Source organism: Labeo rohita, chromosome 6 (genome assembly GCF_022985175.1).
Source record: "Labeo rohita strain BAU-BD-2019 chromosome 6, IGBB_LRoh.1.0, whole genome shotgun sequence".
NCBI lineage: Eukaryota > Metazoa > Chordata > Actinopteri > Cypriniformes > Cyprinidae > Labeo > Labeo rohita.
Genome location: NC_066874.1, coordinates 14,837,905 through 14,865,807, shown reverse-complemented (window position 1 = coordinate 14,865,807; position 27,903 = coordinate 14,837,905). Strand labels below are relative to the sequence as shown.

Sequence of the window (27,903 nt, the reverse complement as noted above, 5' to 3'; positions counted from 1 at the left end):
TTTAATTTAAAAAGTGGTTTTATTTAATATATTTTTAATTTGACATGTTACAAATGTCCAAATATAAAGCCACTGAGTGCACTTTATGAATGCAAGTTACATGGAAAGTACCGCTTTAGTTCTCTGGGATGCCAGGATGACAAAATATTATAAAAATACATTTTTCATAACAGTGTACAGTACATTTCAGTAGCACTGGTTGTTAGTCTGTACCCACAACACTCATTCCAACATGTTGTCACAACAAAATGAAATGTAGTATTATTGCAAATAGAATGTATTTACAAAGTTTAATAAACACAGACGGACATTATTTAAAAAACGGTCTGCCCTGAGAGAGAGTAAAATCCCTCAATTTGCTGAAAATGTTCTTTTTTTTTTTTAATAAAAACACATACATATGTACATTGTACTCCTCTACCCCATAATCTTGGTAAAATATATACAATTTAAAGTGTTTTAAAAACAGAGGAGAAAATTATTGGTTTGACAGTTATTCTGGTAATTTTAGAGAACAGATACACACATTTTAGAAAGAAAACAAACGAAAAGAAAAGAAAAAAGAAAATTCAGTTTGTTTCGCTTACAAACTGTGCCAGGTTTCCAGCATACTGACTGAACTGTTTTGTTTTTTCACTTCCAGTGTTGTGTTTATTTACCACTGTTTAGATAAAACTCAACAATTGGTATGCAAGGACCTCTGCTGGCAAACCGACCAAACTACAATTAGAGGTATTCAAAGCAGATACGTTTCAGATGGTTTTAAAGTTACAACACAGCAAAAATAAACCTACAGAGAGGACATACAAATACATACAAGAATAATCATAGAGTACATTAGATTTTCAAAGACTAAACTCTGAGGCACCACTGTCTCAATTCTCTGGCCAGACACGAGTGAGTTTAAATATACAATTAAAAATTAAGTGTAAAGGAATATAGACACATTTCCTGAGAATTTTGATTATAGCTACAAATAATTAAGTCATATATACAAACATATTATTACATTGTCCACAGTGCTTATTTAAATGATGGTTAATATGTGCATTAACAAGAGTATTCTGGTCATAGTGAGAGATCCATGCTTGTTGTATAAGAGCCATGAAAGCCCCAGTTCCAGTTCAATCTGGTAATAACATCCCTTTTAAAGTACCAAACCGATATTATGGATGATGACTCAGGTTTTGATTCATAACATGATTCAGGTGTTAGTCATAAATCCCCCAAAATTGTCTCAGCTTGTCCACTGAATTATATTCAGTAGGATGTACCTCAGGCTAAACAACCAGTTATGCTCATCTCAGAAATTTGAAGCAAACTACCCCCGCTGTGCTGTACATACATAAGAGCACTTTCACCCGAAAGTCTATCTTAGCTTTATTGTGAGTCAATATGTAGAGTTGTAGTTTGAAAGAAGAAGTGGAAAACTACGAAGATGGACGTCTATTAGGCTGAAGTCTTACGGTCAAGCCTCATCTCTGGGTTCAAGGCTGAGGTCCACTGAAAGTGGAAACAGGGAGACAAAGCAGAGAGCAGAAGGTTGGCTGCAGAGGCTGGATCTGAGATGAGAACACCCTTCCTTTCGTCCAGTCAGTCGAACTATCTGACTTATAACAAACTGATACCTCACACCTGCAAAGACAAAAAGTTTTGGGCTGTTTATGTCACTGTATAAATGTTTAGTGGAGTTTACATTCTAATCGTTACTGGCAATAACAGATGCACTGAAAAAGTCTACCCATTGTTGGCCACAAAATTATTTTTATAACAAATATTTTTAGTGTCCCTATGGCAACTCTATGACGGAGTTAACCTTTTTTTCTTCGTAACAAACAGCACTGGTCACTGAGTCACTTTCAGTCTCATTTCCATCTCACAGTAAAACATGAAGATGACATTTCATGATTTTGTTCCTCTTTTTTTGTTTTCAGTTTTGCTGGCTTAATGCAAAGACTATTTCATGTTAAAACAACACAAGGATACAACTTTTTTGAAAAAAGTTCACAAAGACTGCATTTATTTTATCAGAAATATAGTGAAAATCAGCAATGTGAAATACTATTTTAACATATTTTGATATTTTATTGTATTTAAATAAAATATAATATTTTATATTATTTAAATATATGAAATGCAATTGAAATGCCAAAGCTGAATTTTCAACAGCCATTACTAGAAGTCAATATCATAGAAGTCAATAATTTACATACACCTTGCAGAATCTGCAAAATGTTAATTATTTTACTAAAAAAAGATATTTCACATAAAAGACATTTACATATAGTCCACAAGATAAAATAATAGATTAAACTTATAAAAATGAGCCCGTTCAAAAGTTTACTGAATGATCCACAGCTGTGTTTTTTTGTTTACTGATAGTTGCCCTCAACAGTTAAACTGCCTTTAGAAAAATCCTTCAGATACTACAAATTCTTTGGTTTTTCAGCATTTTTGTGCATTTGAACGCTTTCCAGCAATGACTGTATGATTTTGAGATCCAGCTTTTCACACTGAAGACAACTGAGGGACTCATATGCAACTATTACAGAAGGTTCAAACACTCACTGATGCTTCAGAAGAAAAAAAAACCGATGCATTAAGAGCCAGGGGTGTAAACTTTTGAACTGAATGAAGATGTGTACATATTTCTTATTTTGCCTAAATATCATATATTTTTCCATTTAGTACTGCCCTTCAGAAGCTACAGAAGATACTTACATGTTTCCCAGAAGACAAAATTAGTGAAATTTACCCTGATCTTCAAATTCAAAAAGTTTTCACCCCCTGACTCTTAATGCATTGCATTTCCTTCTGGATCATCAGTGAGCGTTTGAACCTTTTGTAATAGTTGTATATGATTCCCTCAGTTGTCCTCAGTGTGAAAAGATGGATCTTATAATCATACAGTCATTGTTGGAAAGGATTCAAATACACAAGAACGCTGAAAAAAACACAGAATTTGTGGGACCTGAAGGATTTTTCTGAAGAACAGTGGGCAGTTTAACAGTTCAGGACAAACAAGAGACAACTATCACTAAACAAAACAAAAAACAACAAAAAAAAATCAACGATACGTAAACTTTTGAATAGGCTCATTTTTTTTTATAAATTCATATTTTTTTTCCTTGTGGACTATATGTAAATGTCTTTTATGTGAAATATCTTTTTCAGGTCAGTACTAAATGAAAAATAACATGCATTTTGTATGATCCCTCTTATTTTGGTAAAATAACATAACAGATTCTGCAAGGTGTATGTAAACTTTTGACTTCAGCTGTATTTAAAATAGGTTTTTATAACAATGTGTTTTACAATGTTTTAGTACTACTTAGGGCTGCACAATTAATAGAATTTCTAATCGTGATTACAATTACAGATGACAATTATGTAATCGTTCACAATTACAAGGCACAATTACAAAAACAACAACAACAAAAATCCTTAAGATGTGTGGGTGGGTGTGTGTGTGTGTGTGTGTGTGTGAGAGAGAGTGTGTGTGTATTTTTCCTACAGGTTATCTTAAGGTTATCTTAAGTTTTTTTTTTTCTCATGTTTTAATTGTGAATTTTTTTTTTTTTTTTTTTAATTTAAAGAAGAGACTATATACAAAAATGTGAAATGCATTTGGGTCAAACAGTGGTATAAAGCTATTCAAAACATCTTTCAGTGTAAATCATGATAATCGTAATCAATAATCGCATTTACAATTTTAAGGGAACTTTTACTCCTGTAAAAGTACTCATTTCAAATGTTACTTAAGAAAAAAGTAATGAATTATTATTTAGCAATTTAACGTATTCATGTAGCCAAGTTCAAGGGGTTAATTCATACGGAACAAGTGTGAAAACCTGTCTGACTTGTCTGTCTACCTCTGCTGGACAGGAAATAAATACATCTCCTTTTTAGCCAAATATCAGCATACAAAAGCCGACGAAATCAAACTATACCTGGTCACACTCTGTAAAATTTTCTTCTCATCTTGGTCCAGACAAACTGCGAAGGTGGTGTTGCAAGTTCCACTAACCTGAACCTTATCCACCTTTACCTGTGTGGTGGTCAGTTGCTGCAACACAAATGACAGTTTTACACAACTTGAATCACCCAAATAGCTTTCATATTCATAAACATTTGAGCTTAATCTATGCAATTACATTAACATTGCTGATGTCTTTTAAACTTATTTTAAACATTTTCTAAACAAATTTGTAGCCAACGGTATATTTTCTTGTGAAACAATAACAAAACAAGATGAAGTACAGTTAGTGTGTGGTGTAACTGATCCGAAGAGTAACCACTGACACTGTAAAAATGAAAGTACGACTGACACCAAAAAAACACCAAGGTGTAAAAACATGAGCCATATCGTGTTAACTGCTACAGAAACAGGTAAATACAAACCAAAATGTTTGCTCTCGGTAAAAAAATTGTTGTTTGTCGACTGCTACACATTGCTGCAGAAACCACATGAAAGTATCTGTAGGTGTTTGCGCTAAGTTTGTTTCGGGCTGTTTAAACCGCATCTCAGTTTTCTCCCATACTTCCTTCCTGCTCACCTGATTGTAGCCTTTCTTTGATTTAGAGTTTTGTCTCTTCAATACTTCTGTCATTGTCAAATGAAGGCACTCCATTTTAGAATCTAAAGACAAAGACAAGATTTATTAGAATATTTTTTAATACCTCTGTGAAATTTGTTAGGAAATGTTATGCAATTTATTACATCTAAATGTAAATAGTCTGTCTATAATGATATCAGTTATTTTCTACCTAGTTCCTCAAGATTCCTGCAGGCTTTTAGCAGGTTTATAGAGGTGCAGGACTTCTCTGCTCTTGTCTTCTGACTTCTGCCACTGATATGTATCTATATTTAAATACAAAAAAAGAGAGGGGACGAATGAGAATTGCATGCTTGCACCATTAAAAATTCTTCCAAACACTGGAATAGTTCATCTTACTCGGTTGTAAGTAACTTCAAGCGATAAAGGAACAGCCTCACGGTCTCCATCAATGCCAAATCTCTTACTTGCAGCACCTGAAAAATAAACACAGAAAAGGAGTCATCTTAACTACAGCAAAACAATGCAGAACAGGATCTGAAATGTTCCTTCTTTTCCTTCTCACATTAAAAAAATGATTTATCAGATCAGTCATAATTTAGGGCTACTTCTGTTCGTTCAAAATAACTTCTGAGAAGTGAAAATCTGCTACCACCAAAAAAAAAAAAAAAACCTTCAGTTAATTCTGCAAACAACAGCAAGCTGCACAAGGATAACATGTAAAGAGAAAAACACTAAAGGCTTTTTCGCATGACTTTCATGACTTATGTCAGCAATTGTCACACTGTCATGTGCTGCTTTGACCTCCACATAAAAACACTGCAGACAACATCATGGGTGATTTTACAGGGTTTTTAGGAAGACAGGATATGTACACAGTGAAAAATAAAAAAAGTATGTATATAGGGAAAGCATACTAATCAAACATGAGATATTGTGAAAAGACTGAGGAGAAAATTTTGATATACTGTTTGTCCACACTCACCCATGGCCTTAATGGCTCTTGTACCAGCTGTATGTCCGAGCTCCAGAGAGTGAACAAACACTTCAGTCCGTCTCTCTCCTCCAGCTAGTGTCAACTACAGCCAAGAGTAAGATTTAAACTTTTGTAAAACCACTGGATTACATTAGGGCAGTATAAGATGCTAGACAAATTACAAAACAGTGTAGAAAAGGTAAATGAAATACTGTAGAGTCTTTAGTTAAAGGAGAAGTCCACTTCCAGAACAAACGGTGCTCCGAGTTTGAACTTCCAAAATGCAGTTTCAAATGCGGCTTCAAACCATCCCAAATGTGGTTGTAAATGATCCTAGCCGAGGAAGAAGGGTCTTATCTAGTGAAATGATCGGTTATTTTCATAAAAATACTACAATTTATTCACTTTCTAATGTCAAATGTTTGTATTGTCTTACTCTGCCTGGACTCTGTTTTTTTGCGGTTCATGACAGTTAGGGTGTGTCGAAAAACTCCCACCTCATGTTCTCCCTCAACTTCAGAATCCTATATCACTGTTTTAACTTTTTTTGTTAAGGGTGTTTGATTTTCTTTGCATGTTCACTTTGCAAAGACTGGCTCGGTACTTCTGCAGCAATGTAGGATGATTTTGGAAATGATTTTTGAAGTTGATGGAGAAAATACAATTGGAGTTTTTCGACATAACCTAACTGTCTTGAGCCAGAACACACAGAGTTCAGGCAGAGCAAGACAAGATGAGCATTTGAGATTAAAAAGTGTTTAAATTGTATGTTTTAAAATTAAAATAACCAATTGTTTCGCTAGATAAGACCCTTCTTCCTCGTTTGAAGCCGCATTTAAACTGCATTTTGGAAGTTCAAACTCGGGGCACCATATCAGTCCATTATATGGAGAAAAATGCTGAAATGTTTCCTTCTAAAAACATAATTTCTTCACGAGTGGATCTTGGATGACAAGCATTATCTGTACATTTTTGTTCTGGAAGTGGATTTCTCCTTTAACACCAAGCAACATCTAAAAATGTATGTAGATTTCATAGAGTACTAAAATAACTTAAACTATCCCATTTGTAGGAATTTAGCCCGTTTTAAACTTTTTTTTTTTTGTTGCTCACTGCCTTACAATGACAACTGTCAGTGTGAAAAAATGATAAAATTGCGGATGACAACATGAAGGATCAACACTGTTCATGTATCGTAGGGTACAATTAAATTAATTTACATTCAATCATTTTAATATGGAGAGACACTAAAATGTAGACCTCGGTTTATGTGTTTTTGACCTATACTGTACATGATGTGAGAACAGTTCGCTCTATAGGTTTGTACATTAACATAGACTCACTAACCTGACCATTAGCTAGGTTTAGCCAGAGATACCTGAAGGACAAGATGACATTAACTTTCTGCTTGAGCAGATAAAAATTGCAACTTAATGAGTGTATGACAACCAGAAAATAAACATTTTTGTCTTCATTGGGATTGGGGTTGAATTCTTAGGGGCATTTTGCTGTTTTGTTTGGGTTTAGGAAATGTAATAAAATAAATTCTATTGCCTATCCTCTGATAAACACAATCAAACCGATGCGAGCTTCAGATCTTCTAATGTTTCTCTACGGCGTTAAAACCTAAAGATGTTTCGCGTTCCGCTCCCCGTGCAACTGATACTCGACTGCCATTGGCTCATCAGCGTTTGAGGGGAGGGGCTTACGGATAGGTCAATTATGAATGAACATTTTTTAAAAAACTAAATCCATAACACAGTGGAGAAAGGAAGAAACAGGAAATAATAAATAATAGAAACTGTCACAGACTGAGGAAATGGTGTGTTTTTATTCACCTCTGCTTGGTAGAGCTGAATGAGGGCAGGGCGGGCAGCATGTCGGCAGTAATAGAGCACCAGGTCAGCAAATATCGGCAGACGTTCCTCACCAGCACCCTCAGACAAGTCTGACTCAATCTTGGATGTTTGCTGTTATGGACAGAACATTTAGCATAAAAATATTTTTCTGCAATAATTTGAAAAGTAAATGATTTTTTTGTTCTTTTGCAGGCCATAGTGATGATCAAAACAATTCAAAACACACTTTCACACACACAAGTTCCTCATATGAGTGGTTTTATGGGATGTGGTTTTTTTAGTCTGCGTGTATGTCGTGTCAAAGCTTGCCATATAACAAAAGATTTACTGTTCTTCTTGCTGATTATTTAGATATGCATGCACTCTCTGTTCATGTGAATGAATGTGCGTGGATGTGAAAGTATCACCTGGCACACCACGTTAACCGGAAGCTCCAGAAGGCTCAGAGTGTTGCGCTCATACCAGGGATCCAGCATTCCCAAAAGATTGGCGATGTCATTAGTGCTGTCCTCCGTCCCGTTCACACAGAGATCCTGTTGTATCAAAATCATACATGAGGATGTATAGAGTAACAATCAATAAAAACAAAACCATCTTTTCATCTAATGAAAGACTTTATTAGAGATCTAAAGTTAGCTCAGACCAGCAGTTAATCTTTGAAATCTTTGTTGTCTTAATATATATATTTATTTTTTGATCTATCTTTAGCTGGTGACGAGCTTGGGAAAAAAAAATGTCCGAAACCCCACTAAAACCGGCAAAAGAAATCTAGTTTAGCCAGGCTGGGGTACATAGATTAGCCATACGGAGTGGTTTGAAATTCAATTAAACAATGTAGCCGGTACACACTCAAGGTTTTGGGAGTGATAACCTCGTTTAAATGTGGGAGTGAATTGGTGATTTGAGTGTTTACGGCATACAGGAACCACATGTGAAACTTTAATGATTGACGTAGTGATAACTACAGCAATGGTTTGCGGCTACAAACAAGAAACATGAATGCCAATTGAAGAAGTTTGTTCTTAGTTACTTCTGAACAAAGAAATACTAGGGAATTTAGTACGCAAATTAACTGCGAAACACATCTGCATCCAGACACATACTCCTCTCCCTGTGAACTGCTTTGAGAAGCGGAACACACATCTCTGATGTACGTTTCATTAAAAATAAACAGTGAACAAAACCTAAAGCTCAAAGTATACTCCAGTTTTGATGCAAAAACTAAGCAGACTCTGCACTACCTACACTACCAGTCAAAAGTTTTTTAAATGCATTTTAAAGAAGTTTCTTCTGCTTACCAAGCCTGCATTTGTTTGATCCAAAGTACAGCAAAAAAAAGTAACATTTTGAAAAATGTTTACTATTTAAAATAACGGTTTTCTATATGAATAGAATTCATTCTAATATTCTGATTCGCTGCTCAAAAAAACATTATGTTGAAAACAGCCGAGTAGAATTTTTTCAGGTTTCTTTGATAAATAGGAAGTTCAGAAGAACAGTATTTATCTTAAATAGAAATATTTTGTGACATTATAAATATCTTTATCATCACTTTTAATCAATTTAAAGCATCCTTGCAAAATAAAAGTATTAATTTCTATAATTCTATAAACTCCAAGCTTTTAAATGGTATAGTATGCAATGCTATTGAACAGCAAAACGCCATATTAGAATGATTTCTGAAAGATCGTGTGACACTGAAGACTAGAGTAATGATGCTGAAAAATTAGCTTTGCTCACAGAAAAAAAAAAACATTTTAAAATACATTCAAATATAAAACAGTTATTTTAAACAGCAAAAAAATATTTAATAATTTTACTGTTTTTGCTGTACTTTGGATCAAATAAATGCAGGCTTGATGAGCAGAAGAGACTTCTTTAAAACACATTAAAAATCTTTTGACTGGTAGTGTACCTTAGCATTCACACAAAAAAACTGTGTATACTTTAGGCTCAAGTGTCTAGATTCCACTCACAGTGCTAGAGACGGCTGGTTTCAGTGGACTCACTGACAGCTGCAGAGAAGAACCAGAGTTCCTCATGGACAAGTTGGCTGGAGTTGTATCCCTCCTCACAGGCACAAAGAAAAACTTCATCCTGAAAGCTTTAGTCAGGTGTGGACAGTCTCTTTCGCTTTTTCTTAGGCTGCCATAGGCACGGGCGACTCTCCCTGCCACATGATCTGCTCCAAACACCACCACTCTGAGCACCGTGGCCCCTGGTGGTCCTTCCACATCGTCAGTACTCAAAATGGGTCTTCTCCTATAGCAAACATATTGCAGCTGGGAGAGAGGAGGCGCTGGGAATCCTAACTCAGAGCTCCGGAGTCGCACTTGCTGTGGGAGAGAATTGGATCTCTTTGAGCGTACAGCCATCACTAGTTCTTTAGCCTCAGGGCTGCCCAGGCTTTTAGCTCGACATAAAGAGTTGCTGCGAGGTTTGAAGAGTCGTGAGAGGCGCTTGGAAAGTCGTCCGCTGGTTTTGGACTTGGGCACAGAGGCTGTGCTTAGACAGTCTTCCTCTGCATCCTCACAGAAGTCACTGTCAGTGCCTGAAGCTTGAGATGAGGATGAGAGCGTGGAGAGAGGAGAGTATTCGGAGGAAGCGACTGACAGAGTGGAGAACATTGAGTCTTTGGAGGCCGTGGAAAGGGAGGAGACAGTAGAGAAGGTTGAGGCCCGATAGTCAGTGCAACCGTTTGATACGAAACCTTCCTCCAAGTCCTCATATTCGTCATCTTCCACATCAACATTGTCGACATCATCCTCCTCCATGCCTTCAGATGTTTGAGATAAGGTCAATTCAGACTCCATATCTAGAAGGTCGTTAAGAACATCTAGAAAAAGCAAGGTGGAAAATCATGACTCAGAGGGTTATTATTAACTTCCAACTAATGACATTTTAAACTAAATCAAACTGACTGGACATCAATCTTTGGGAATGTTTATAATTCCAAAACAGCCAAACAAATGTTTGAATAAGCCCACGGCAGAAAAAAAATGGAACTGGTTTAGATTCAGTGTCCTACCAAAATTATCCTTGTCCCAATGGAAGGTGTAGCACTTGGCTGCTGGAAGGCCGAGCGTCTGAAGAACCCCTAGTGACACAAACACAACAAAGTCTTTCTCATTAATCACCAGCCCACTCCAAACCCAACACACCACTGTTTCCCAAGCGGAAAAATCGTGCCATCAGCTTTATTGCTTCATGTTGGTCATCCATCTTGGTTACGTTTCTAGGAGCTGGTGCCAGGTACTGCTGCCCAGACAAATAGTGTAGTATGTCACCAAGCAACAACCATGAAACTCTATAGGATGTAGACCACCAATTCACATGGCCAAAAGTATGTGGACCCAAATTTCAAAGTCACTGGAATTAATAGGAGGTTTGCTACTACAACAGCGTTCATTCTTCTGGGAAACGTGGCTATAGGGATTTGATCCTGTTCAATCAACAGAATTTAAGTGAGGTCAGGTAATGGGTGATGGAGCCTGGTTTATACCTGAGGTTCCAGTTCATCTCACAGGTGGTCAATGGACTTGGGCATTGTGCAGGCCAGTCAAGTCTTCCCAATCAGACTCAGTAAATTGTTTTAATAGGGACCTTGCTTTGTGAACAGGCTCTATTCTACTAAAATATTTAATGAAATTTCAGGTGAATTAGTCACATGCTTTGAATAAAAGTTGTCCACATACTTCAGTCATTTAGTGTATAATGCTGCATATTTAATATATGCAGTACCTTATTCTTTTTCATATTATTGATTGCTTGTGAAGAATAATTGATTTTACTATAATAATGGCATGGATTGACAATAGCCTTAATAATGCAGTTTAGAACAGTGGTTCACAACCTGTTTGTCTCCAAGACGCTCTGTTTGTCCAAGACAATATGTGACCCTGGACCACAAAACCAGTCAGAAGTGTCAATTTTTTGAAATTGAGATTTATACATCATCTGAAAGCTGAAAGCTTTCTACTGAAGTATGGTTTGTTGGACAGTATTTGGTCAAGATACAACTACTTGAAAATCGTGAATTTAAGTGTGCAAAAAAAATCAAAATATTGAGAAAATCACCCATTTTGAACCATACAATATATTTTTGGCTATTGCTACAAATATACCCGTGCTGCTTAAGACTATCTAATCTGATATGTACCTTCGGTACTCATGTTGTAATAAAAATAAACTAAAAAATATAATGTCAGTTTTTTCTTGTACAGCCATTTTTAAAACATTTTAATTTTGTTAATATATTTAAATATAACTTAAATAATTTTAAGAATTAATGCCCCCCCACGGGCCCTATTCCTTAGGTGAGAACCACTGATTTAGTAAGTGCAATGTAAATGTAACAATTTTAGGATTTCACAAAACACACTTTCAATTTGTATTAGGTTGGACACAAGTCTGCTAACCATTCAAAGCACATTCTCTGCCTCTTTAGTGTTTGTGAGGTAGGCTATAAGTAGGAAGTGTGACTCTACCATCTGAAGTCTTGCCGTTGGAGGCTGGTATGGCAAGTTTTTCTCGCAGCATCTCCAGACCACCCTCGACATTTTCTCGAGCTTTAGCTATATCCGTCATGGCTGCTGCAGACTCAAGAAGGTCACTCAAGGAGGACAGGATCTGTGCCAGCTCATCATCACTCAGGCACTAAAAAGGAACCAACTTAGTCACGTACCGTAAGCTTTTATGTTGTTGCAAGTCATTCAGAGTTAGAATTCGATAAATGTTTAGCTGTATTTCAAATGAAGTTACCCCTGATTTTAACTTCCAAGTAATCACATATAATTACAATAAATTTCACCATTTATAACAAGCTCTACCCCTTCATTACTCTCACTCAATCCATCTATTTCTGCCCCACTAGCCACCCACCAACCACATATGAGTCATTTTGGTTACACATCCAGTTTTCTCCCCCTTCCCCCCATCAGATCACACACTTCCTGACACCCACAAAGTGATACACCCACACATTCACACATACTCAGTCACCGTCTGACGCACGTACGCTCTGTATCAGTCTTATGGAGAACATTAGAAAAGGAAATATCATCTTGTGCCATGGAACAGTGTGGTGTACCTGTAGAGCACCGCTGATGGTCTGTAGTGGGTATTTAGTTCCGAGTACTGCCTGGTAGCTGTGTTTAATAAGTGTAATGCTACTCTCTCTCTGTGAGACCTCTGCTCCACTGAGCTGCTCTGCCACAGACAGGAACTCAGCAGGCACCTCAGCCGGGTTCATCAACAACACCGTACTGCAAGAGAGAAAACATTAGAAAACATCACTGTAGTGTAGCAGAAACACAGATAAAACATCACTTGTGTTCATAGATGAAGTTATTTGTTATTTTCTGTATTTGAGCTTAGTATAACATCAACAATTTAAGATGTTTTTTCTTAGATGAAGACATTTTGTGGGGGTGTGTGTTTATATATATATATATATATATATATATATATATATAAATATAAACACACACACACACAGCTGAGGTGAAAAGTTTACATACACCTTGCAGAATCAAATAATAAAATAAAAGGGATCATACAAAACATGTTACTTTTTATTTAGTAATGACCTGAACAAGATATTTCACATAATAGACGTTTACATATAGTTCATAAAAGAAAAATAGTAGTTGCATTTATAAAAATGATACCATTCAAAAGTTTATATACCCTTGATTCTTAATACTTACTGCATTGCTACCTGAATGACCCACAGCTGTTTTTTTTTTGTTTTTTGTTTTTTTAGTGGTAATTGTTAATGAGTCCTGAAGAGTTAAATTGCCTGCTGTTCTTTAGAAAAGGTCCCACAAATTCTTTGGTTTTTCAGCATTTTCTGTATTTGAACCCTTTCCAACATTGACTGTATGATTTTGAGATCCATCTTTTCACACTGAGGACAACTGAGGGGCTCATATGCAACTATTACAGAAGGTTCAAACGCTCACTGATGTTTCAGAAGGAAACACAACGCATTAAGAGTTGGGGGGAGGTGAAAACTTTTTGAATTTGAAGATCAGGGTAAATTTAACTTATTTTGTCATCTGGGAAACAAGTATCTTCTGTAGCTTCTGAAGGGCAGTACTAAATGAAAAAAAATATGATATTTAGGCAAAATAAGAAAACTGTCCACATCTTAATTCTATTCAAAAGTTTTCACCCCCTGGCTCTTAATGCATTTTGTTTCCTTCTGAAGCATCAGTGAGCATTTCAACCTTCTATAATAGTAGCATAGTTGAAAAGATGGATCTCAAAATCATACAGTCATTGTTGGAAAGGGTTCAAATACACAACAATGCTGAAAAACATTCCATTATGCTGATTTGGTCCTCAAGAAACATTTGTTATTATTTCTTATTTACACCTATTAATATTAATTAATTTTGACCCAAAAATACTTCCAATTTAACATTAAAATTTGTCAATTAAACCCTAGGCTGTATGACAAATAAATCACAAACAAATCATGTTATTTACAATAAATCTGACTGGACACACAGCCTTTGAAGTTAAAGTTTCACAAAGATAAGTAATATTATAATAAGACAAATTCTGAATATCCAAGAACTGACACAGGAAGCAAGAGGTAAAGACTGCAACCACAAGGGCTGAGCAATAACTGACACAACAGGATTTCCTCCTGCTTCTGTGGAAATACACTCACATGATCTTAGAACGCTGACTGGAGGTGGCAAGGCCTTGTTCCTCTCTTACCAACCTGTGGTACGAAATCCCTGATACAAGCAAATGCACACAAGAACATTATTTCATCAGATTTCAACATTATGTAACAAAACATAATCTTAGCGAATGCACTGACGTTAGTGTGCAAGTTAAGTAATCTTGAAAGTACTACTAGTGCTCTTAAAACAGATAAACAAGTACAACACTTATTTTGAAAAACAGCTGCAGTGCTTCTTGAAACCACTGAGAAGTATGCCACTGCACTTTTCTGTTAAATACTATGATTTAGTACATTTTGACTAAGGTCAACAGCATGGTCTTTGATGAGGTGTTAACTTGTATGATCGTGACTGATAAAAGTTTATCATTTGTTATTGGTGTGAATACGCTACCTGGAGCTCTAAGCTCTTGATGTAAAGTAGAGAGCAGGTTACGGCACACGCTACAGTAGGGTTCAGGCCATGCTAGAAAGCCATGAAACACTTCACAAGCTTCTGTCAGAATCTCTCCATCAGATGGACAAAGAGGCATCTGCAAAGAGAAAACAGACACATTTGTGATTTCAATATATTAGCTTCTGGGTGAAAGAGATAAGGCTTAAATAGCAACATTAAACATTTAAAATGTATTTGAATTTCTAAACTTTATCTTATTTAAAAGGATAGCCAACCCCCCCCCAAAAATTCTGTCATTATTTGCACACCCCAAACCCATAAGACCTTTGTTTATCTTCAGAAAAGAAATAAGCAATTTTTTTCTGAAATGTGACATCAACGGCAATGGATCTTAATTTTATGACACAAAAGAGAAAAATATTGTTAAATAAAGCTGTTTTGTTTTTTTGTGCACAAAAATATTCTCATAGCTTCATAAAATTAAGGTTGAACCACTGATGTCACATGGACTATTTTATCAATTTCCTTACTACCATTCTAGGCCTTGAATGTGGTAGTCAAAAATACAAAAAATATCTTAATTTGCATTGTGAAGATGAACAAAGGTCTTATGAGTTTGGAACATGAAGTTAAGTAATTAATGAGAGAATTTTCATTTTTGGGTGAACTATCCCTTTAATTACTGCAAAAAAGCTGTAAATTAAAAAAAATATATTGTCAATACATAAAATATATAAATTGTACACATTCATATACATTTTTATACACCTTTTTAAAAATTACATATATTTCTTTTTCATTTTATGTAAGGTTTCTATGTTTTACCTTATTCAAGATCCTACAACTTTAATAAAGACTATTAAAAAATAATATTTGGATTAATTATTTGTGAGAATTAACACTAAGCAGCATTCAGTATTAGCTACAAGAACAATAAGTACAATTAGATTCTTAGTTTCTATCAAGGCTTTGGTAGATTTCTTCTTGAATTATCAACCCAGTGCTCATGAACCTTTACCTGCAGGAGTGTGGACTCGAACATGAGAGCCAAGGGGGCCACAAGCTCATAATGACACTCCTGCTGAACCTTAAACAGCAGAGAAAGATATACAGCATTAACACTTTTACACACCACCTACAGACAAATTTACACTGTTTTCCTGATCACTTGTAAAATAAATTAAAACAAGTTTCTGCTGAACTTAATTTAACTATGGATAACACTAATATCTTAGCACAGATTAGATGCAATCTTATCTGTCATAGCATGCAGAGCCCACAAGGGGGCATAGTGAGCTCAACACAGAGGACACTGATCACAAACGTGACTGAAAGTATCACTTCTACATTGCGGGTGTACTATTCTGTTTAGTTGGGGTTGTGTCTGAATGCGCACTCACCTCTCTGGCTTTTCTGAGAATTTGCTGCAGCAGAATGACAAAATTTTCTGGGTCCCTCTTAACCAGCTCTTCTAGACTCCAGCGGTTCATACACCAGCCAGCTGCATAAACATGCAGAAATATACACACATAAGAACCCTAATTGCGAAACTGGGACAAATGTGCGTGTCTTATACCTCAAATGAACATGAAATCTAGTAAACAAGTCCCCCATGGCATGCATGAAACCACTGCACAACCCCAATAACGCCAAAATGAGCCAAGCACACAAAAAAGTAGGAATTAATCTAAACACACACATCAGACAGGAATGGGCTGGTTAATTACACGACAGCCTGAGTTCCCTGCGCTAAACCGTGATGCGCAGTTTTGGTTAGAATTCTGAGAAAGAACATACTGTGGTGTTCAATTTGAGAGCAGCTGCATTAACAGATTATATTGGTTATGTGACAGAACTGTGCCTAACCTCAAAACAAATTTAGAATGATGCTGAACTGGATATTTAAGGCAACTGCAGCTAACTTTCCAGCTAAAGATCTGCAGTGGCTGATAATGTGCTTTACTCGAAGGACATCTTCCTGCAACTTCCTGCCCAAATGAAGGTGTCAAATAATACATTTCCTTTAGAGCACTTTATGAAAATAACACCTTCTTTCTGAATCTATCAACAGTCTCACATTCTGTACCAAACAACATTATGCTGTTTGTCAGTGTGATCTCGTTTGTTCAGTTCCCTGTTTCATAAGAACACAGCTAATATACAATGAATAAACATTCTATATATGACCTTTCTAAAATAGAGAAGTAAAAATAGTAGTATTTCACAGCTATGTATCATGTTGTCTTTGAGCAAATTCAAATTTTAAACTGCTTTTATACTGGAGAAATTAGTGTTTTGCTGTGATTACACAATTAAATGCTACAATCAGATGTGGATGGGCTGATGTAGACATGTCCACTTAGTTGACATTTAAACCCACCCAGTCATATTATATGGGCAGATGACAAAATTTATGGTATCATGTTCAAAATAAAGAAAGGATTTTTTATAATTTTTTTTTTTTTAAACCTAGTTTAAAGCATGACAAATTCGTGTACAGTCTGTATTCTTGTTGGTTTCATATAGTTTTGAAAAACTTTCAAGAAAAGTTCAATATGTTTTAACCATCAAGTAAATTCACAAAAAGGTCAATTTATGACATTTTAAGAGACTTTGACCTTGCAACACAGTCATTAGGGTCTGCAGGGATCCTTTCTCTAATTTTATTTCCTGTTTTGTGATATTACTGCGTATTGGTTGCACCTCATGACTCATGACGCACCACCAAACTAAAGAAAATAGTTTTTTTATCTATTAATAAGCAGTGAAGGAGCTTATTATTTTAGCACTTTCTACATAATATTTTCAAGAAATAATAACTAAAGAATATGCCCACTTAATATGTTTTTCTTTTCAAGAATATCGCAGTATCTATTTTAATCAGATTTTAATATCTTTGCAGTTTTCATTATAACATCAGAAATATTTGCTTAACTATATTTTATGCTCTAATGCTTTCTAATCCTAACATTGCTTTAACCTAAATCTCTATTATCTCCGATTTGCAACATAAGGTCATTTGAAAACCAATAGGAAAAATGAGAAGAAAAAAAAACATACACATACAAACCAGAAGTAAAGAATTAAAATGAAAAAAAAAAAACAATACACTGATGCCAAACAAAAGCACATGGTCAGTGGGGTGGCCTTACCGCTCCAGGACTGTGTCAGGCTTTCAGATGGCCGGAGTCCATCTAGGCATCTCTCCAGAGCATGCTGGATCCGGTCCTCTGTGCACGAGGTGTGCTGCATCTTGACTGTAACTGGAAAAGAAAATAATAACTAAAGTCATATAAAGGAAGCTGTAAAATTCAACATGTTTTTGAATAGTAAAACAAAAAGGTTATAAACGCACACTGCCTCCCTTATCTGATTTGTAAATATGATGCTAAAAAAGTGTTACATAAGATGGCGGAAGTGCTTGTTTATGTTTAAACAGGAGAATTCCAATCATATCAGTCAAGAAAATGTTATAAATTATTGTGCACGGTTTCAATCCAGTGACACAGCTGGTGTAACCTGAATGAAGTAGCCGCTTGTGTCAATAAAATTCCATATAATGTTATCTACATAGACAAACACACTCCTCTCCCTTCAGGGAAGTAAACATACAGCATCCTTTGCATGTCTGTAAATGATATTGAGGTTTAGGAAAATGTTCTACCTGCTGTCAGAGAATTTCAAGAGAACTATGTGGTTTAGGGATTATTAAGGGGATGCCACAGCTACCAACTGTTTGTTTTTCTTCCTGAAACCATTTAGAGTTCCTGACATTTACTGTTAGAAGTTTGCCACCTGCCATCTAGGAATAAAGGACAACACATAGTATGTAGTTTGGGAACAGACATCCAGGAATGATAGGCAACGCTGAACAAACCTCAAAGATAGAATGCATGGATGCGCATACAGTAAGTTGTAAAACCCAAATAGGAACTTCATGCGAATTAGCGCTTAATAAGAAGAGTAAAGTCATTATATTAAAACTAGGCAAAACAGAGAATTCCTCTTCCAACACACTAATTTCCCTAAATGGAAAAAAACTGATTTTTTTTTCTCCCAGTGAGTCACTGACCAATATCATTTTGAAATGCGCAATAACTTTACTAGATCAGCTAAATGTTTAAAGTTTGGCTGACATGAGCAGTTTTTAAAGTGCAGCTGTGAAAGAGATATAGATAGAATGATTACATATTAAGTCATTTTAGGGGCCGTTCACACAAAACGCATTTTTGGATTCCAATGCGCTGCTTTTCCATTGTTCTGTAAACGTGTTTGATACTGGCCTCTCGCATCTTTTACAGCGCCTTCAACGCGGTCATTCCACTTCCCTGTCTCTCCAGTTTTAAAAATAATTTGTAATACATTTTTTATGTACCGCTTGTTTTCCCCCTCTCAAATGTAGGTATTTGGGTCAGTAAATCAAATTGAACATAAAGTAAGTGTGGCTTATATTTGGCACCTCCTGTGTGTTGTAGTTTAGTGACATTCTTAAAACTTCCCCAATGTCAAAACAAAAATCCCCAAACCATGAAGCAAACATTTAGAGAGATATTAACACTGAGTCATTACACTCAAAACTCAAACCACCAATATTATAGATGATACATTAAAGTAAAGCCCTTTGCTTCACTTAGCTTCTCGCAAACACTTGACAACACATATACTAAACTCATCACTCACCAAACATCACGTTGCATTAACACGCTGAGCACGGCCCATTGAGCGTCATGCGTCATAAAGCGGATTTGCATAAACTGAGAAGTGCAGAGCACATTTGTCTGTTGCTGGTGATAAACTATTTTGCTGGGGAATTTATAGGTCCAAGAACATTTCATTATGAAACAAATAACGAAAACGAGGGTATTTCATATAAATCGTTCTGATATACCATCTCAATTAACTGTGTTTGATTTATTTGCCGGTTAGAAAGTGTGGTTAATGACGGATTATATGTTTTGTGATTTGATGTAAATTGAAAATACTGTATATAAGCCTAATGGTATTTCTATATAATAATTACATTTTAATTTAAAGTTTAATCATTCCATATGCAACTTCTAATAATCAGTCAGATTATATACGGTCAGATAATAACATATGGCACATCCTGCCGTTCTTCAATTAAAAAAAAAAAAGCAGAAAAGCAGTTCTGAAAATAGATTCATCTTGATTGCCTATCTGATGTCAGGGGCTTTTTCTGATCTAATAAAACAGGCAGGATGTCCATTTTAGGTTTATCCACATAGCTCTTAAATTCAATAATTATGCAACACCAATCCAAAGATTCTTTTTCTTCTTCTTTTTTATTTCACAGTGGTCACTAAGGGGAATTTGCTGATGTTAACTCAAGAAAAATCAACAGTATATACAAACCCCACATGTTTGTCTGTCAGTCATTAGGCGAGTTAGACTTGAAAAAACTCAAACTGCCAAGCACAGTTACCAGGATGAAAAATAAAACCTACTTTAAGCAGTTTCACTGGTCTCACTCTGAATTACAGTAAGGTTATCCTCAAACAAACTGTTAGCGCTGGTCACTTATTTTCAAGCACAACAATAGGCTTGCAAGCGAGGTAGCGGGAACAGCCTGATATTAGCCTTAATGACCTTACGGAGCTCTATTGTAGCCTTGCCAGGTTGGCTGGAAGGAACTAATTCATCACTGAACTTATGATTGCTGTTTCTATTATAAAGCTGAACAAAAAGCTGGTTTGTGTTGTGAGACTGGAACAACATTGTTTCCATTTGACTGATATTTCATTGACTAATTTCATAGAAAGTGGCACCTGGTGGGAACAAGTGCCAGGTGCAAATTAAATTACAACCCAGAAGTGAAATGTTGATTTGCTTTTTTAGATTAAAATAAATCATAAATCCTTTATATTCGTACACAGAGACAGTGATGTTCATGTACAGCCTAAACTGTGTAACAACTCTCCCCATGCAACATCCCTGGTTTAACTCAAAGGCTCAATCTCCTAGCTGAGATATTGTTATTTCTGCTGTAATTATGACAAAGCTGCTTGTTTTTCAATCTGTTTATTAACTGGAGTATTGATATTAAATTATTCAACCACTATTTATTCTGTTATTCTAGATATTTCAAGAACTGTTTTCAATAAAAACAGTAAAACAAGTAAACAAGTAAAAAAATATGATTTCTGTTTACATCTTGATTTTATCTGTTTTCAGCATTTTAATTTACAGATGAGGTCAAAAGTTTACATACTTTACATACCTTTCAGAATATGCTAAATGTTAACTATTTTACCAAAATAAGAGGGCTCATACAAAATGCATGTTATTTTTTATTTAGTACTGACCTGAATAAGATATTTCACATAATAGACATTTACATAAAGTCCATTAAAGGAAAATAGTAGTTTAATTTATAAAAACTGATCCCATTCAAAAGTTTACACATGCTTGATTCTTACTGCATTGTTACCTGAATGATCCACAGCAGTTTTTTTGTTTTGTTTTTGGTAATTGTAATAAGTCCCAAACAGTTAAATTGCCTGCTATTCTTTAGAAAAATCCTAATAGATCCTAAAATCCTTACATATAGTCCACAAGAGAAAATAATCGTTGGATTTATAAAAATGACCCAGTTTAATAGTTTACATATGCATGATTCTTAATACTGTGTTGTTACTTGACTGATCCACAGCTGTTTTTTTAGTGATAATTGTTCATGAATCCCTTGTTTGTCCTGAACAGTTAAACTGCCTGTTGTTCTTCAGAAAAATCCTTTAGATTCCACAAATTCTTTGTTTTTGTTTTTTTGTTTGTTTGTTTGTTTGTTTGTTTTTTAGCACTTTTGTATATTTGAACCCTTTCCAACAATGACTGTATGATTTTGAGTTTTTGATTTTTGAATTTGAAAATCAGGGTAAATATATAATAAGGTAAATTTACCTTATTTTGTCTTCTGGGAAACATGTAAGTATCTTCAAAATATGATTTTTAGGCAAAATAAGAAAAATGTACACATCTTCATTCTGTTCAAAAGTTTACACCCCTGGTTCTTAATGCATCATTTTTCCTTCTGGAGCTTTAGTGAGTGTTTGAACCTTCTGTAATAGTTGCATATGAGTCCCTCCGTTGTCCTCAGTGTGAAAAGATGGATCTCAAAATCATACAGTCATTGTTAAAAAGGGTTCAAATACACAAAAAAAGCTGAAAAACCAAAAACAGTGAAGAACAAAGGAAGAACAGTGAGCAGTTTAACTGTCCAGGACAAACAAGGCACTCATGAACAACTATCACTTAAAAAAAAAAAAAAAATCAGCAATTATTTTCTCTTGTGGACTATATGTAAACGTATTTTATGTGAAATATCTTATTCAGGTCAGTACTAAATAGAAAAAAACATACATTTTGTATGATCCCTCTTATTTTGGTAAAATAATTCACATTTCGCAGATTCTGCAAGGTGTATGTAAACTTTTGACCTCACTTGTATTAATAATAATTTCTTCATTTAAATATTTTTGTCATCCTGCACCACCTGTGAAAATTTGTTTAGGACCCCTGGTTAAAAACCTGTTCTAGACAGGTTTTGCATCAGTTGTCTGATTCGTGGCATAATACAGAACTAAACTGGTGCAAACAAGTGACCAGCAGCCGTCAGTCAGTCAGATGCCTGTAGCCTTTTGTTCATTTTGCAACCTCTGAAAATGTGGAAGTGACCTTGTTGACACGTAAAAGGATGTGTTCACATCCTCTTATGTGAGAGGATGATTTCATCTGGGCAACACAAACACAATCCCAGCAAACTTCCTATGTGAAGTAAAGATGCATTTGAGGTGCACAGACTATGAACAAAATCAGTGAAACGCAACCAGGGCCTTTTCAGTACATTATCCTGAGTCAGCAATGCTGCATTCCAAATTTGGATCACACCTTTTATTCTAATAATAAATTATAGCATTACTTTAGTAACAAAACAACAATACACATACTGTAGACAACTTCAGACCTCCAGAGAGGTGAAACAGGGACAGTATAAACACTGGACACTAAATTTCATATCTAAAATCAGACCTCAGCTATAAAATCTCATATCCCAACAGCATGTGTGATGAGATGCTCCCTTCATCTCAGCTGATTCACGTTTTCACTGTGACCCAGCATGAAGGTTAATCTCAGCTCCTTCTCCTGATCATATTTCCAACAGCCCTGTACAGGAAGGTTGCTCCCGGGTTTTGCCGAGGAAACAGGTGTTGCTCCATTGTTGTGGTGCGATCGGCCGCTATGATAGACTCCCACACCGTGAGGGGGTCGACGCTCATTGTGTGGAGTCTCTGATTGATGGGGACCAATATCCCCCATGCGCCTTGTCCTGTGAGCCCAGAGTCTTCTCATCCACATCCCTCCCTCCCATAACAATAAGGCCAAACTGCCCCTGCCGTGATCGTTTTAGGAAATAACAGCAGTCGAACAATGGTGACAACATTCAACGGTAAGTGCTTCCTTTTTATATGTTGTCGCCGACACAGTAGCCCAGTTAAGCAGATACAGTAGGATGCAGGGGATCTATCACAGAGCAATATTTACCAGAACCAGGATGCTGATTTTCTCCCGTCTAGGCGGAAATGAGGAACTCTATTCTTTCCTTTTAGTCTCTATTGGTACCTGTGGGAACTTTACACTCACCTCAGTTTCAGCTTATGTTGTGTAAAACCGAACTGAAGGGTAGTGTGTTATATAAAACAAGGAAACGAGCAAATGTCTAAAGCGTGCATGCATAAAAAATGATGCATGAACAAGAATTAAGGACTCTGAATGACTTGTTAATTACATTTGTAACATAAATACAACTACATTGTTACTTTTTTGCTGCTTTGCGCTATCTCCCCCCCTTTCAGAGTTTTTTTTTTTTTTACAGTTTTTACATGTTTTACAGTATACAGTTGAGGTCAAGTTTACATATTCTTGCAGAATCTGCAAAATTTCAATTACCAAAATATAAGGGATTATACAAAATGCATGATATTTTTATTTAGTACTGACCTGAATAAGATATTTCACAAAAAAGACATTTAAATATAGTCCACAAGAGAAAATAATAGTTGAATTTATATTAAAAAATGCCCCCGTTCAAAAGCACATACGCTTGATTCTTAATACTTTGTTGTTACCTGAATTATGTTTTTTTTAAAGTGATAGTTGTTCATGAGTGCCTTGTTCATCCTGGACAGTTAAACTGCTTGCTGTTCTTCAGAAAATTCCTTCAGGTTCCACAAATTCCTTTTTTTTTTAGCCTTTTAAGCATTTTTGTGTGTTTGAACCCTTTTCAACAATAACTGTAACATTCTGAGATCCATCTTTTCACACTAAGGACAACTGAGGGACTCGTGCAACTATTACAGAAGGTTCAAATGCTCACTGATGAATCAGAAGGAAAAAATGCATTAAGAGCTAGGGGGTGAAAACTTTTTGGATTAGAAGAGCAGGGTAAATTTAACTTATTTTGTCTTCTGGGAAACATGTATCTTCTGTAGCTTCTGAAGGGTAGTGCTAAATGAAAAAAAAATATGATATTTAGGCAAAATAAGAAAAATGTATGCATCTTTATTCTGTTCAAAAGTTTACACCCCTATCTCTTAATGCACTGTCTTTCCTTCTGAAGCATCAGTGAGTGTTTGAACCTTCTGTAGTCCCTCAGTTGTCCTGAGTGTGAAAAGATGGATCTCAAAATCATAATCATTGTTGGAAATTCAAATTTACAAGATGCTGAAAAACTAAAGAACTTGTGGGATCTGAAGGAATTTTCTGAAGAACAGCAGGTAGTTTAACTCCTCAGGACAAACAAGGGATTCATGAACAACTATCACAAATAAAAAAAAAAACACAACTGTGGATCATTCATGTAACAACATAGTTTTAAGAATCAAGTGTATGTAAACTTTTGAACGGGGTCATTTTTATAAATTCAGCTATTATTTTCTCTTGTGGACTATAGATGTAAACATCTTTTATGTAAAATACATGCATTTTCTCCTTCTTGATCCCTCTTATTTTAGTCAAATAATTAACATTATGCAGATTCTGCAAGGTGTATGTAAACGTTTGACCTCAACTGTATATATTTTAATACAATAATGTTTATTGTACTGAAAGATAGTAAAAAACAACTTTAGGAGAAGATGGAAAATTCCTATGGCTATTCTGTTTATCAAGTGAAAGTATGGACATCCCCATATTGTGAAATTTACAATTGCCCTTGTAAAGATGTAATACTGTATATATTTTGAGTGTATGCAGTAGTGCTGTTCTGAATCCAGTCTGTTTTTACAGAATTTCTCTGATCTGAGTTAATTTTATCTTGAATAAATGATATGATGCTGCCGAAAGCACGTTGAGCATTTTTTTCTGTGATGTATTTAACATATAAATAAGTGTGTCACTGAAGTAATTATGTAGTGTAAATAAAACACATTCTATATTTGGAAAGTAACACATTTCTGCATGCCAGATGTGATGAGCTCACAGGTAAAAACAGTGGGTAATATGAATTTGATAGAAAAGATATGAACTCTACTGTCAAACAAACAGGAAGAGGTTTAACACAAAACAACTTTAGAGTGTCTTCCATGTCAGTCACAACCAACGCCTATGTCTGATTACAAAGGAGCCACTTTCACTTCAAATTATGACTCAAACTTAACGAATTCTGAACAAAGAGGAGCTGGCTGACAAAAACATCCTACTTTATATTTTAGGTGGCCTTAACTATGTACTTATATTTTAATTAATAACTTGTACACATTTTTACATTTTACTTAGACTTTAAAAAATACATGCATGTAATTACATCTGTAATTAATTTCTGCAAGTACATTTATAATTGCACCGTTGACCCATCCCTTACACCTTAACCCACCCTTAAACCTACCCACACCACCAAACCTGTACCTGCCCTTACCAATATCCCACCTCAATAACAGCAAAAGTGTTTTGCAATACAGTATGAAAACAATAAGTACATTTTTATGTTGGTACATAGTAGTTAAGGCCACCTAATATGAAGTGGGACCAAAACTTGTATTGTGACAGCCATTTAGACTAACATAATGTGTCAAGTAAGAGTTGTATGTATATAATAACTGTGCCTGATGGCTTTTGGGTATCTAATACATTGAAATACATTATTATAACTTTCGCACAGTCTAAACACAAATGTGTTTTGTCCAGTGACATTTTATGGGCTGACCACTGTGTTTAAAAGCAATGATACACACACTGATGATCGTCACCACTGAAACTTTCATCCAGTTTCATTTCCAGTCCCTAGTTGCGTAATCTTCCAGCAGATTTTAAATCAACTGGAATTCAAACTTAGCCAATGATCTGTTTTTTAGCCAAGGAACCTGTTATTTCACTCAGCTGAAAGTTTGTCACAAGCACTTACAAATTACAGTTGCATCAGTTGTGTGATGTTGCTTGCTTATTTATTGATTGATTGGTTGTACTGCATTGTAATGTACTGAGACATAAATATAAGTATGCAATATCTATTGATCTTTCTTTTTGAACAGTAACAAAATTTGATATTCCTCTCTCTTGGGTTGCTGACAGACAAGCACATGAATGGCTGAAAAATTAAACTTCCTTATGTATGTATTATTAGAGTTTCTGTCGGATACTGTTTGTGCATGAAAAGGAGAAGTATCTCACTGCTTTAAAGCTGTTCTATCACACTTGCTCCTGTCACCTATACACTGAAGGCCTGTTCTTGCAGAATCACTATGGTGGCAATGAAAACAAATATATCATTTGAATATTATAGACAGTATTAACAAGAAAACTAATTTGCAAGTAAAATGCAAATTTCATCTGCATATACGTAAGATCTTTGAACTTAGAGGCTTATACTGCATTCTTATTTGGAAATGGGTGTCTGTTGCATCAAATATTATGAATTTACAGTGCACTCGTTTCTAACTGAGTCCAAAGCAATTGATTTTGCAAAGAAGGAACATCAGCTGTATTTGTGCCATTGACTGTATTTTGCAATCAAGCATTTAGAATCTGCACACTTCATGATGTTTATACTGTATATATATGTATGTATGAAGAAAAATAATCTCTGTCACACTATGTCACCCCCCTTCATTATCTTAACGGATCTTCTGTGAGAACTAGAGCGGCTGCTATAAGTCTGCTTCTTGAATGTGATTAGATCTCTTATTAAGCCACTGTTTATACATATGACCGTTCACCACAGAGGAAGCCTACGTGAATGTCTTGCAGTCATGTTTTAAAGAACTGCTCTAACACAAAGTTTCATTACAGTTTACTGTAGTAAAACCATACAACCACGTAATATAACAGAATAAAACACCAATGCTGTCAACTGAGTATATTACCTGACTGTATAGATGAACATCATTTAACAGATTACTGATTCAGAACTGCTGTCCTGCATGCCTCACTGCACAAAATCAGTGAATAGTAAAGTTTCCACCTGACATTCCCAGCAATGAACATCATCTGTCTTAAAACTCCATTTAAAAGCTCATGGAGCATTGGGAGTCTTCACATGTGAATATCTGAGCTGAAGGAAGCTAAACGTTTCTGATTCTAGCTAAAGCAATTCATGGGCTTTCATGGGAATTCACCTGCACATCATATCCACAGACCTGGCCTTGTAATTCTGAGTTTTATTCCTTTTTTAGGCTAGTTGAGCTCAGATTAAAATGATCACAATACAGGAATGCACCGCAGGCAACACTTACCTGAAGTTCTTATCCTCTTCCCATGATTTCTTTGCCTTTTATCAATGTGCGGGCTGAGGCGGAACCGATGTCCTTTCAGTCTAATCCAGTGCTTAAGATGAAAAGAGGTGGAAATGTAACCACATCCTTCAGCATCAGGTTATATCAGCCTACATAGACACTGAACAACGGCAGCAACAACAGGAGCAGTTATCAGCACGCCTGCCGAGCTTTAGTGCGACTAAACAGGAACTCAGAGAGAGAAGGTGCAGAAGAACTCAAAGAGGAAGACATGGGCTACATGTGTTCGTGAGTGGGAGGAGGTTTAACTTACATACGCAGGCTTTGTTCTTTGACAGACGTCTTCGTTTTACTAATGCTGTGGATGGCAAGCTGCCATGAATGGCAAGTTGGTTTTAGAAATGACAGCTTTTTGAAATGACTGAACAATAATTTAGATACGTTTAAAATGTTCACCAGCATAAGAGTACCTACATTCCACTAACAAAACAAAATGTTTTATATTGTTTTTACCATTTTTAAACTTTAAAAAAGTTAACTAAGGTCCTTGTTAAGTACACACCATTTGTTGTGTTGTTTGATATTGTTTTTAAATAATTTTATTGAAATAATATAATGGCAGGTTGTATTTTTGTCAGCCTTCTCTCTAGTCTAACTGCAGCCTCAGCCTCTATA

General features: G+C 35.6%; 1 protein-coding gene across 1 annotated transcript; it reads right to left on the bottom strand.

Moving 5' to 3' along the window:
* On the bottom strand, positions 1–27,485 carry pik3r5 (phosphoinositide-3-kinase, regulatory subunit 5). The gene is made up of 18 exons (XM_051112203.1): positions 27,229–27,485; positions 17,638–17,748; positions 15,886–15,986; positions 15,504–15,572; positions 14,483–14,621; positions 14,071–14,140; positions 12,481–12,655; positions 11,879–12,047; positions 10,420–10,488; positions 9,368–10,227; positions 7,799–7,924; positions 7,371–7,502; positions 5,542–5,635; positions 4,956–5,032; positions 4,768–4,861; positions 4,557–4,639; positions 3,951–4,066; positions 1–1,635 (listed from the first exon to the last, which is right to left on the bottom strand). The coding sequence occupies exons 2-18, from the start codon at positions 17,735–17,737 to the stop codon at positions 1,488–1,490; spliced, it is 2,622 nt and encodes an 873-aa protein (XP_050968160.1). The 5' UTR covers positions 17,738–17,748; positions 27,229–27,485; the 3' UTR covers positions 1–1,487.
* Between the last annotated feature and the right edge of the window lie 418 nt (positions 27,486–27,903).